The following is a 13,472-nucleotide window of genomic DNA, read 5'->3' on the forward strand; positions in this document are numbered from 1 at the left end:
TCTCTCACACACTTCCCTTCTTTTCAGCATAGAGATGACTTTATACAATTTTCTTTCCAAGGAAATGCAGTGCTGCACAAATTCTCCTGCAGAGTACTTCTGGATCTCAGCACAAGGTAAAATCGCATGGCAGGCATACCCTACAGCCACATTCTGACCTGGAAAACCTCATTTCCACAGAAATTGTCTCCCTTCTCAGTGTAGACACTCATCTTTCAGTGGCAACCACCATTCTGTTTGAGTAGATACCAGAAATTCAACAGACCATCAAAGTATGTCCCCTTCTTCTGTGGTCTAAGACAGATAGACCGTGCATCTTACACCCTGTCAGTTTGAGCTGAGCACTACTTTTTTGTCTAGCCTATTGGAATACTCTATAACTACAGGGGAGGTGCATGGAAGGACAATTTTTTTTTTTTTTTTTTGACAAGATTAATGACCAAGAAAGATTTTCATACAGCCATCCACTAATTCAATCCCGAGTTTGGAAAATATCTGATAATTACGATTAAATACAGTAGAGTGCAATACACTGGGCTTTCACTCCAAAATGCCACCTTAAACCAACACTTCTGCAGCTTAAAGTTCCTAATTCAGTAACTGTCATATTTCTATGAAAAATTCACATTTTCATTTGGTAAATTTTGGAGTTTAACTTTAGTTTCAGCAATGGATTATGTAAAATTTCAACACAGCCATCTGAAAACAAGGTTATGCTTTATGCTGAGGGAAATAATTCTAACATTTATCAAAATACTAGAAACACCCATTCTGCAATAGTTGAAGTTCCACAGAAACCAAAAGCCTTTAAAAATAATTTTCATCCAATCCACTCCTTATGCTTGTCCAAGGGCAAATGAAATTTTCATTTTCAGCCTCTTTCCTTTTATACTAGTTCCACCCTATGCACCTTCCCTTTGATTTCACATAATGAGCCAAGTTTAGATTAGAATCACCGTAACACATTTAAAAATTCCTCCAGAATAAGGAATGTAATTAACAGAGGATCCCCCCTGCAAAAGAAAGTAGAATGGCTTTACATTAAAAGCCATTAACAGACATCAAAATACCTAAGACCTACAGGTATTTGGAGTCACATAGTACTAAATGAGCAACAACAGAACGTAAAGAACTGCTGTACATATAAAACAGAGTCCCTGATATTTGTAAGGCCTCTTTCAAAAACCTGGTTTTCCCATTATAAGGTCTACATACCTTGTTTGTTTTAAATACAAGTACTCCCCCTGTGAACAAGCACAGATCTCTACAGTCTACAGGCTGACAGAATTCACAAAGCACTGCTAAGAGTTTCACCAGCAACACCACCTCAGGACAGCTTGAGTTTCAGCCAAGATTGCCTCACAGCATCTTACATAGGATTTAGTGATAAGCTATTGTATAATGTAATTACCCATTCTGCTTTACTGTAAGTACTTGTAACATTTGAAATACACCTACTGTCATTGCAAAAATACTGTGAAGAAAAAGCTTGACTTTAATGACACTTCAGAAATTGAATCAGGGCTTGAATCTCTCAGGGAGTGTGGATGGTCATCATTCCTCAGTCTTCAATTACACTACGACAGTTTAGATGGGTGGAAAAATCTTGTAATGATACACTAAATTTCATATATTGAATTTGTTAAGAAAAACAGAAGAGTTTCTGCAGAAACTCCAGAGAGGGCATTTCACATCTAGAATTTCATTTCTCCCCATTACATGGAAAGGAAGCTTGATTCAGATCAGGACTACGATGTTAGATTTTCCCCCTTAAATCATCCTGATGAAAGGGAGACAGCAGCTGTGCTCAGTTAATACTTCTGTTTTAGTCTGACCACAGCAGACTGAATAGAGAAACAATGCAAATGACATATAAAGTTTTATGCTTCTATCTTTAAAGCAAACAATAAAAAAAAAAAAAAAAAGGAAAAGAAGAAAAAGAAAAAACAACCCTGGTGCTAGGATGGGCAAGAGTGGAAGAAATTGTTGTCCCACAACAGCAGCTGTAGAAAACATGGGCAAATTATCTAACGAGAAGGAATTTCTGACAATAAAAAAAAAACTTTATTGGTGTCCCAACCCCAGAACATGCTGTTTTAGTGTTTTAAAGGATGACTTCTTTCTCCTCAGAACTTTGCTCACAGTCCAGTAATACCACAGGGTCAAATCTCTTCATGCTGTGCTTGTTAATCTCAATACAATCTTTTTTTGCTAGTCAGTAGCAGGTATCCCTTGCTCAGCATTTATAACACGTGCTTCTTTACTGCACCCAAGAGAAACAGCACAGCACATCCTATCAGACTAGTTGCACTAATCTACAGTAATCCTATGCCCACCCATTATACAATTAAGATTCAATTTATATTCATCCTGGTGGATTCTACACCTGGCATGAGGCAACTCCAGATCTTTGTACAATCTGGGGGCATTAGAGAGCACCCACGAGGAAAGCGATCAGGGGGCTCTGGCTGACAGCAAGCTGAATCTGAGCCAGCAGCACGCCCAGGCAGCCCAAAATCTGCTGTACCCCCAGGTGAAACAGGGCCAGCACAGCCACTGGGTGATGGAAGGGGTTGTCCTGCTCTGCTTGTATGGTGCAGCCTCACCTCGAGCACTGCGTGCAGGTTTGGGTGCCAGTGTATGAAGGATTTAAAACTACTTGACCATCCAAAGGAGGGCTATGAAGATAGTGGAAGGTCTACAGGAGAAGACACATGAGGAGCACCTGAGGTCCTGTGCTATGTTCAGCCCAGAGCAGAGTTGCTGAAGGGAGGTCTCATGGCAGCTGCAGCTCCTCATAGGGAGTGGAGGGCAGCACTGAGCTCCGCTCTCTGTGACAGCAACAGGGCTTAAGGGAACGGCATGGAGCTGTGCCAGGGGAGGGTGAGGCTGGAAGTTAGGGAAAGGTCCTTCACCAGAGGGAGGAACACATGGAACAGGCTGCCCAGGGCAGTGGACACAATCCCCAACCTGCTGGAGATCAAGGAGTATTTGGACACCGCTCTCAGATATTGGATTTGGGTGGTGCTGTATGGAACCAGGAGTTGGACTCGGTGATCCCTGTAGGCCCTTTCCAACACAGGATATTCTGTGATTCTAAGGACTATAGGACTAAAGGACGACAGTCCTTTCACACCGGTTTCTTTTTAATGTTTAAATGAATGCACAAACGTTTGTTTTTTGTTGTTTGTTTTTTGTTTTTTGCTAAATTTCAGTGAGAAAGTCTTGCTTTAGGATTCTTGAGTCTTCCTTCACAAAGTAGGAAAACAACAACAACAAAATAACACCTACAACTTATTATGTGCTACACAATAATCCCAAAGAAAAATTATCAGAGCCACCAGAGACATTACAACTGAGACTTGCCAGTCTCAGCCCAATCCCACCTCAGAAAAGTATCTTTGAGGAAGAAACTGAAGGAAGGAATCATCCACCAGGAGGGTACGTTTTTATAAAGCTGACTGATCAGGGACATGCATACACATACACATGCAATCGCAACACATGTCCCTGAACAGCTAGATTTCGTGTCTAAGTTTCCTCTTACAGCTACAGCAGTTCTTACTATAGGAGTTTATAATGACAATCCCTGCAGTGTCCAGACACTGCACCAGCTATGGGGGTGTGTGTAGCCAACTATGGAGCAGACCAGCAGGAGAGCAGCTGAGCCCCAGGCACAGCATATACCACAGTAGGCAGGACGCCAGCCTCTGGTAGGGGCTGTCTGACAGAGCTGATGTTATCAGCTGCACTGTAAGAGTTAACACATTTTGAGCTACTCCAGCTAAATCCCAGGAGCTATTGTTGTTAAAAGACTAACATAAAGCTACTTCAAGGGCTCAGATTTCCACACGCAGCCCTTAGATACTTCTCACAATTATTTTTTCTATCTGTATATAAAATACGGATGACTTGGTTAACAACATTCTTTTTTAAACAAAAGTATAATTGACCTGCTTCCTCCAAATGGAATACAAGGTGCCTCAGCTTGCAAAGAAAAAGCTCAGAGTATGTACATGAAGGAATTGATTCCCCAGTTAATATGACACTGAAGCAGACTGCTGTAGTTTCAGGGGAAACAACTTAATAGCCTTAGGATTCATTTATTATTAAAATTTAATGATGAATTAAATTTCTACCAAAATCCTTACTTTAAAAAAAAAAAAAAAGACACTCATTTTGCTTCATAATTATTGTACTTAATCCACCTCTTCATTAGATCAGCTTTACAAAAATCACCCTGAAAAACCTCTAGAAACATACAGTATTTTGTTAATGAAATAATTTCATCTTTAACAAAGCATCTAGAGCCAAAAAGAACAGTCCAAAACTCCTAAGAAATTACTGATTTATAATTTGAAAAATACTGCTAAAAAAGATTCCTCAAATTAGCAAATTGAATCCAAGGATGATATCAATCAAGCCCACACTAACATAATGCAAGTGTTTAAAGGTTATGGTTGCCCTGTTTCAATAAATAAATAAATAAATAAATAAATAAAAATAAAAAACCAGACAGCTAATAAAAGTCAGTACATCAAAAGGTTGTTTTTTTTTTTACAAATCCTTTCACAATTAAAAATCATTTTTAGCATTCGTAATGCTACAGCACAGCTTTTTCTTGTTGTTGTTACTGTAATCCCTCCCCGTCCCCCTCGCCAGCCACCCCAACTAAAACCCTCTCTCAGCAGTAATTTGCCTCAAATACAATGGTAGTTCACAAAGAAACATCACAGTACTGATTTAACCCATGGGCAGCATGAATTTACAATACACTACTTCAAAAAGAGAATGTTAACTACTCATTATCTCCATTTTTATTTTTTAAATACCTATGCACACACGTGGATGCACTTTAAAAATAAAACTGCCTGTTTGCTCTTCCAACTTTAAATAAGGAAAGACAGGATTACACACCTGTTGTCTCCAGCTTTACCAAATCAGTAACACCACTGCTTGGGCCTCTCATGCAGACATGGGATAAGTGAAATGGCAATTAAAAGTTTTAGAAATTTTCACAAGAAATTCCACCCTAAGCAAGGCACTAATTTAGTGAGAGACCTCTACCAATGGCAGTAAAGCTATGGTTCACCTAAGAAGGCCCACTGTTTATAGCTCCAACATGATGATAGAGTTTCCATTAGAGATGCATAAAGTACTTAAATGAAAAAAGACTTTTTTGCTCCATCTGTGTGCATCTGAGAAAGCCATATAAACCTAAAAGACAGTGTATTTATAGAACTGTTTAGTTGTGTAACTAAATTCCTCATTATAAAAGAAGTCGCACAAAAAATGTAACAGTACATGTTATTACTGGGCCACTAAATCACAATTCTTTGGTCAGGTACTAGTTCTCATTTTTTTATAGGTCTGAGAAAAGTAAGCAACATTCAGAAACACACTAACTGCTTAAAGAAAGTTCTGCAGCAAAGCTCTGCTTTAAAGTTTTATTTAAAAAAAAAAAAAAAAAAACACTTAAGAAAGTTAGGTTGTCACCATCTTACATTTCAGTATACAAAACTGAAAAAAAAATCCCTATAAAAAAAAAAAAAACTAAATAAAAAAGACAGGACTTCAGTCAAGGTTTCAGCTACTTATTGCTGTAGTTTTAACTCGAGTCCATTTATAACCCTACATTTTGGTCATTTGTAGAGAGAACACATTTGGAACGCTAGCAGTGATAGAAAACCCCTTTAAAACATAGGCTGTTACACTGTTGTGTGAAAATTACCAGAATACCATCACCAATGGAACATAACAAAGCATTATGTAAAAGTACAATTTAATCGGTTGTTAGAAAAAGTGTTGACTTAAAGTACTATCCCAAAGCTTTATGTGGGCCTATGTCAGCAAAGTGCTTTTGTTCCCACTATGAAAAGACCATAACCACAGCACTTCTTCAAACATAAAGAATACAGCCTTCATTGTTACAGTGCTTTCTCTCTATCTCCTCCAACATACAGAGCACAGAAACTTGAAATAATTGCTAATTCCAATTTCAGGTGATATGCACAAATATACTGTTGAACAAAGTTTGGACAAGAAAACAGTACACCTGAGTTGAGTCGTACAAACTAATTTGTGTAAGTAGTGTTAGACGAATATATCCATGTCTCTAATATGAATCTAGATGTATTTTCTTACAAAAATGCATTGATAGAAATACCCAGGCAAATACATACCATACAATAGCAAAAGCTTTAAGCCCCATTTAATTAGATGATTTTCTGATTAAAAATAGAAGGCAATTAAGATTTACTCAAAATTACAATTAAGAAAAGCTTTCACAGTGCAATATCGAAACTGTCACAAAGTTAAGAAAATACTGATATCAAAGTACAATCACAATGTTAAGGTAGACAAAACTACTATACAAGGGCATATCTTGTAAAATCAAAAGGAATTAACACAACATAGGGGACATCTCATGCCCCTGCTCTACATATCTCATTTCTTAGTCTTCAGAATCATCGTGTCTTTCCTTTTTGGACATCGGTAGAAGTCTTGTTAAAACTAAGAGGTTCAATCTTCTTTGTCGACCAGATTTCAGAGCATGATTACTTCTTCAACATACATTCTTCATCACTGCACAATTTCAAAGTAGTGCAATATTGCCATGATGTGCTGAGGCATGAACACATAACCCGTGTACAGTGCCATTCCAACAACGGAAACTAGCATTGAATCTGAACTACAGTTAAGGAAGAAAACATTTAAAACCAAATAAGCACAGCATTACCATTTTTCTATTATCTAGCTCATAACATTATATTTGTAAATCCTAAGTACTAACTGTATTCAACAGTTACAGCTGTAGGAAGAAGCAACAGAAGATTAGAAAACAGAACGCAGGTAGGGGTGATAAGCTGAATTACAGCAAGACGCTTTGCAAGATATCCACTGCCTTATCATAGACACAACAGTACAGACTGAAGCATGGGAAGGGAGAAGGAGGAATTGAAAACGGGCACTGAGGATATATGAATTATGCATACATCCTCCAACGTATTAAGCAATACCTGCAGAAGCCAGCACAATCAGTCAGGCAGAACAGTCAACCACTGGAAAAAAAAAAAAAAGGCAAAAACAAAAGGATTATATGAATACCTGTACTGAGTAAGAGCTGTTACTTGTGCACAGCCTACTCACTATTAAGAAGACAGTATTAAATGCTGATATCAACTTCTCGGAATAGAATGACATAATAAATTCAACTTAATGTTCACAAAACATCTGGCATGAAAACTGTACTGCAACCATAAAGCCAGGAAACCAGTGTTCCCTAGGCTTTAAGTTACTACATTATTTGGTTTGCTGCTCTATCAGCTCAGACCTCTTCTCATAGACAAGGACCTCCATTTAAAAAGTGTTGACAGTACTTAAGGAAAAAAGGCTGCAAGAGTAATGAAAAATGTGGGTGACATTGTTACACACACCTTTCCAGATATTTCAGTCACAACACCTCACAGGATCAGCATGATTTGGAGTAAATTTATGTAAATAAATAGATGCTCACTGGTATTTTACTATGGCAGAGCTGCAAAACAAACCTCACATGAAGCCATCTGCTAAGCAATCTTAAGATGATCCCTTCATTTAGCTGAACTTTCCAAATGGAAACCAGAAACTCAAAGAAGTCAGCTTACAGTGTAAACATACAACTAGACCTTTGTCACACTCCAGGATTCTCAAGGCTTTATGTGCAGAAACTACAGCATCAGACTATTCAAGGATTAGGCCATTCAAAGTTTAAGACATCAGAAATTCAAAAGTTTTACTCTCAACAGTAACTCGCAGAGATTCAGAAACACTATATAAAGCTCTGAAGATCAACAAGTACGATAACGCAGATAACAGTACTCAGTTTCCACAGGTGAAATCAGAGGAGCTGTGCATGCTCCATAACTTTGAGAAATGAAGTTACCATAGCATGTGTGCAACAAAGGCTCTGTGACTGACTTCCCCGAGATAGAGCAGAGGTATATGTGGTGCTTATTAGAGTATACCAGCTTCTGGGTGTATTTTTAGTCCCAGAAGATTGCACAATGCAAGACACTAAAATGAAGGTCAACCCATAGATCTACATTCCAGTACCAGTGCTCCCAGCACTTCTGGAACACAAGAGGCTGGAAATGCACCCAGCAGGTCTCTGCACTGCCAGCTCCAAGGCCCTCTGCCCATGTGGTCCTTGCACAGTGCCTGGCAGACCTGGCCCACCAGCAGTGACAGCATTCCCTGTGAGGACAGGCACAGTGTAGCCAATCTGATGTTGCAAACAATACATGGGACACTCAGGGCATTATTTTAAGTGGAGCAACAATCACTTCACTGCAAAACAAGCACTTTATAAAGTAAGTAAACTGTCAATTAGTTAAATGGCTCGCCCAAGTTAAGAAGCTGTCTGGTTAACACAAAAGGAAAAATATATATATATTTTTAACTAGCCTAATTGTAAGGAAAGCAAAAGTGAAATGTTTTCAGTGATACACAGTACAAACAGATGAGGGTATTCTAGTTAGAAACATGGTATTTTGAAACTAAAAACCACTGCCTCTATAACTATGCACAGTGCATCTGTAAGTATTAGAAAGACAAAAAGTAATAATGACTCCACTTTTACCAAGTGTACACAAGAAAACTCTCTGCAACCTGTAACCAGCTGTAACCTGGGAAACCACTCTTATATATATATGAACCACTCTTATATAATGAAACTAGTTCCTTTACAACTGACCAGGAAAAGCAGCTTTTCACTCTTAAACCCTTCTTGATGGTTGAAAGCAGCTTTAATGTTTTTGTTAGTTTATCTCTGTACCTCTCAGCATTAACTGGAGATGGCTCAGGGTCATTCATGAGACATCATTTTAACTCGAGATCAAAACAGCTATGCTTGCAAAGAATATCACTTGTGATAAATAACAGCCCCTAGAAGACCGCAGTGCCAGTCTGACAGAGCTGCTTGACGAAGCTCACCTTTAAACAATTTGCATACAGAAGCCTCCACATTAGAATCTATCCAGTTCTTCCACTCCAGAAGAGCCAAACAAATTTACCAGCTGAAGGATTAAATGCTCTTCTAACAAAAACCGTGTGACAAAGTGCAGCCCAAACCGAATCTCTCCAGGTTTTGAAGCACACACGTTTACTTTCTACTAGACAACAAAACAAAATTCACAAAAGAATTGTGCTGAGCAGAAACAGTGGGGCTCCAGTTGAAGAGTCGGGGGGGAAAAACTATCGCAATTCTACAGGAGAAAAATAATAATAATAAATAATAATAAAAAAGCGCAGGAGAAAGCATGTCAGGATATAAACCCGGCCCCGGGCAGAGGCAGTCGGAGCGGCCAGATGCCTGCGACAGAAGCACACGCCGGCACTAGGGCTCTTCCCTGACTCCGGCCGCGCTACGCCCGCGCCGGCTGCAGCCCCGCCATCTCCCCGCGCACCACTCCCAGGGCCCCGCCGCCCCAGCCGGCCTCGGCTACAGCCCCAGGACACCGTTCACAGCCCACCCGGTCCCAGAGCTCCCCGCCCAGCACGCCACGCGCCGCTGGCAGAAGGATACTGAAGACGGTGCGCTCCCAAGGTTCCAGCATGTAGAGCGCGGTGACCAGCAGGTACTGGTAGTACAGCCACGACATCTGCTTCCAGGCCGAGCCCAGCGCCATGGCGCGCACCGCGCTCTCCCCGCCGGCCGCCAGCCTCGAGCCGCCTGCGCCGGGCCCAGGCCGATCGGAGACGGGGGCGGTGGCTGCCCGGGACCCGCCCTCCCCCGCCGTCTCCGCCGACTGGCCCCGCCGCGCGAGGCCCGGCCCTGGGCTGCGGCCTCCCGAAATGGAGGCGCTGCGAGGCGGGCGGGGCGCCAGCCGGCGGCGTCCCGGAGCGGGGGAAGGGGGATGCGGACGTTCAGCACCGAGGCTTCCGCGCACGTCCCCTGGCAGCAGGGCGGAGGGAGCGTAAGGGAGCCGTACTCTCTCCCTTCCGCCCTCACTGCGAGTCAGTGCTGGAGTTGGATACAGGGCCATGAGGCTGCCCGCATTCTTGTACAAAACAGTCTGTGCAGATCCCAGGAGAAGCTCACGTCACACATTACAAAACCAGCCCCTCTCACAGTCCCCATAGCAGAACGCACTGATTTTCCCCTACAGAATAGATCAGCTGTATGTACGAGGCTGTTCCTGATTAGATCACATCACATCACACGACTGCCCGTCACCATGTGAGCAGATCTGAGTCATATCTGGAAGACCGCTGCACACAATTTTCTCTCATCCTGTTTCATTTAAATAGACATCCTGGATGTTAGGGATCACCTGAAGATGGCACTCAATATGATCCGCCAGAAGTGTGTTAGAGGGTTCTGCAGAATGCTTCAACACTGTTAGTATTCAGAGGGCAAAGCCCACTCAAAACCACTGCTCGGATAAAGGAGAACTTACAATCTGTCGACTTGGACTGACTAGATCGACTCCACAGAAACAGTGAAGGGCAAAAGATCAACTTTCTTTCATGAGAGTTGCTAACTTTGCACTTCTGAGAAGTGTTTAGGGCCAGACACTTTAGTGTTAGAAACTTGTAGCTGCTATTTTGACTTTTTCCTTATCAAAGGCCAAGAGTTTGGCCTGGGACCACACAGTTATAACAGCCATTGGCAGCTTACATGGACAACTGGGTTTCAAATGCAATTGTTAGAACACAAACCCAGTGAAAAGCAACATATGGGGAAATCAAGCATCCCAATTAAGCCAACCAAGTAAAACCAACCCCTGTGTGCTGGAGCCAGGCCACCAGGAGAAGCCTCACACACATGCCAGGTGCGCACCACAGATGAGAAACTGTCAGCCCTCTGCCATAATCCTGCTCAGTAAAACAGCTTCAGGTGATGTCAGTTCTAGTGCAATTCTAGTCTTGCAGCTGCCTCACACCTAACGTAACCAGCGCTGTTATTGCAATGGAAAGCAAGGAAACATAGTCACAGGAGGGTGCTCACATTACTTACTTACAGAGCTGCAAATTGCAGCTCCAGGAGATAACTGCGCAAAAGAAAATAGCTGGCAGAGACAACCAAATTCTGTAGTAATTTATGTGGAAAGATCTGATATGGGATTTAATCCAGTCAGAATACATTCAGACATAATTTATCTGGACCAATTTATTTCAGCACAAGAAGAAATGAGCATATTCATACAATTAATACCCCCACATAACTGGCTAAAGGAGCTGTTGCCCCTACCTAAGACAGATGTTTCTTGTTGTAACTGATACTGAAGGAGTCTTGTGTTGTTGACACTGCCTGAAAGAGCTGCAGCCGTGATGAAAGCTGCCTTTCTAAATAAACACAAAATCCAAGGACACGGAGCTTTTAGCACAACTAAAGCACTACTCCCTTTCACAGCTGCAAGAGCAGTATCAATATGGAGCAAACATGTCCCAGTCTCACCTGCTCCCATGCTCCACAAGAAGAGGGGCTGCAATTCAAGTGAGCAAAAAGCAGCAGCAAGAACATGAGATAAGAAGGAAGGAAATGCTGAGAAGCATGCCAGCTTCACAATTTCCTGCCACATCCACCAGCTGTTTGTCCAGGCCCTTTACACCTTTTCACTTTGGTGCATACTCAGAAGGAAACTGTTGTTTATTAGTCCCTTGAAAAAAATGGATACTATTCCTCTGTGTAGTGTCCCATCCTCCACCAGTTCCATCCTAGTCCTGCTTAGGAATTGCCATTGACTACTGCTCTTCCTGCTACCACCTGCACTGACTTTTATTCCCTGAACAACATTCTCACATTCTCCTGTTTTCAGCAGCTTAGTGCAAAGATCTTACCCTGATGCTCCATAGTTTTCATGCATTACCTGGACTGTGAAGACAGTTTGCATTGAGGCCACTATGCCCTACAGCACAGAGTACAGTCTCTATTACATCTGCTCCTTCACAGTGTTACTAAGGAATAGTTCTCACATTCAAAATTTTCCATATATGACTCCAGTCTTAAAGCATGTAATAATAGTCTATCCCATTTTAGATGGCATAATTTCCGACAACATGCCACAGGTAGTGAAAATGGTATAGAGATCTTATCTTAAGTAGATCCCATGTTTCAAAACAAAGCTCAGTTTCAGTTGTAGGTTTGACGTGCAGAGAAAGATACACCAACCTGACCAACGAAGTGTTCAGCAGCTACCTCAATAGTTCAGTGCTTCATCAAGAAGTTTCTGCTGATGCAAAAATAGGAAGTCAAGACATTAAGGTAAAAAATGCACATGGTATTCCAAGCTGCTTCCTGAGAAACAAGCAGTAATTTCAGGATATTCATGTTCACCATATCACTAGGGAAGTCAGCATTCTTCTGGATACAATAAAGACCAATTACAGTATTTACTCTTCTTTCATGCTCAAATCTGTCCTAATGCTAGCACAGCTACGTTTCTGAAATTACCAGAAAAAAAAAAAAAAAAAGAAAAAGAAAGTTGCAACTTTCTAACAGTGAACCTATATAGCTTTCAAAGTAGGATTTACTTTCTTTTTTCTGGAAAGTATGATCAGTCTGCATTAATGCAAATTCTACAAGAATGCACGCATGTAAGACAAAAATTTTGATGGCTCCTATTTTCCCCATCATCAATAACAAGTTATTTCCTTGAAAACTGTAAAGAAAAAGGTGAATATTGATATCTGTACTAAATTCCCTCAGTAAAAGTTAAATAAATCTTAAATTTCCTTTAAAAACAAACAAAACAAAAAAACAAAAAAACACACATGAAGATAGCCAATATCCAAAAAAGCAATTAATAAATAAGTATGCAACAGTTTAGGATGCTTAGGATGGTTTAAGAGTGTTTAGAAAGCTCTGAAAAAGTGCCAGAAGAGGCACAGATCACACCAATCTGCATTGCAGAAAGTTGTCCACTGCACTGTGATACTTGACTAGAAAAGGAATTTGCTTCCAGCATGTCCAAGTTGTGGCCTCTGCATAATTGTTATTCAGGCAATGACAAAACCCTAAAACAGCTTACTGATTCTTTTCCTTCAGTTCCTTTTTACATCCTGCTCCACCTTGGCTTGAAATATCACTTTCACAGATTCCTTCACATTAATCCCAGATACATCTAATATAAGACTCTGGTCATTTATCTTCCTCACAATGTAAATCCTCAAATTTTGGTGGGCAAACCAACAGACTCTGGCCTACAGCATTTAGTATTCAAAGGGCCAAAATGTTCATCAGATTTACAAACTTAAAAAAAAAAAAAAAAAAAAAATTGGAAGAAAAAAAAAAAAAAACCAAGAGTCTATGTCATCTCTGTCCTTTCTTCTGTCTGCTGCAACATCTATGCAATAACAACAACAACAAAAAAATCAAAACAACCTGTCAGATTCTTTTCTTCATACCTCTTTATATAAAAGTTCCAAATTGCATTACTAAGCATTAAATGTTGATTTAAATGACACATGTTAGAATCATCCACACCTGC

General features: G+C 40.7%; 1 protein-coding gene across 1 annotated transcript; it reads right to left on the minus strand.

Annotated features, from left to right (window-relative positions):
• Positions 1-6,582: 6,582 nt before the first annotated feature.
• Positions 6,583-9,668, minus strand: SPTSSA (serine palmitoyltransferase small subunit A; the record flags this gene model as incomplete). The annotated part of the gene is made up of 2 exons (XM_079537842.1): positions 6,583-6,686; positions 9,566-9,668. The coding sequence occupies 2 exons, from the start codon at positions 9,666-9,668 to the stop codon at positions 6,583-6,585; spliced, it is 207 nt and encodes a 68-aa protein (XP_079393968.1).
• Positions 9,669-13,472: the final 3,804 nt, after the last annotated feature.

This window comes from Tetrao urogallus (assembly GCF_951394365.1).
Source record: "Tetrao urogallus genome assembly, chromosome: 6".
Taxonomy (NCBI): domain Eukaryota; kingdom Metazoa; phylum Chordata; class Aves; order Galliformes; family Phasianidae; genus Tetrao; species Tetrao urogallus.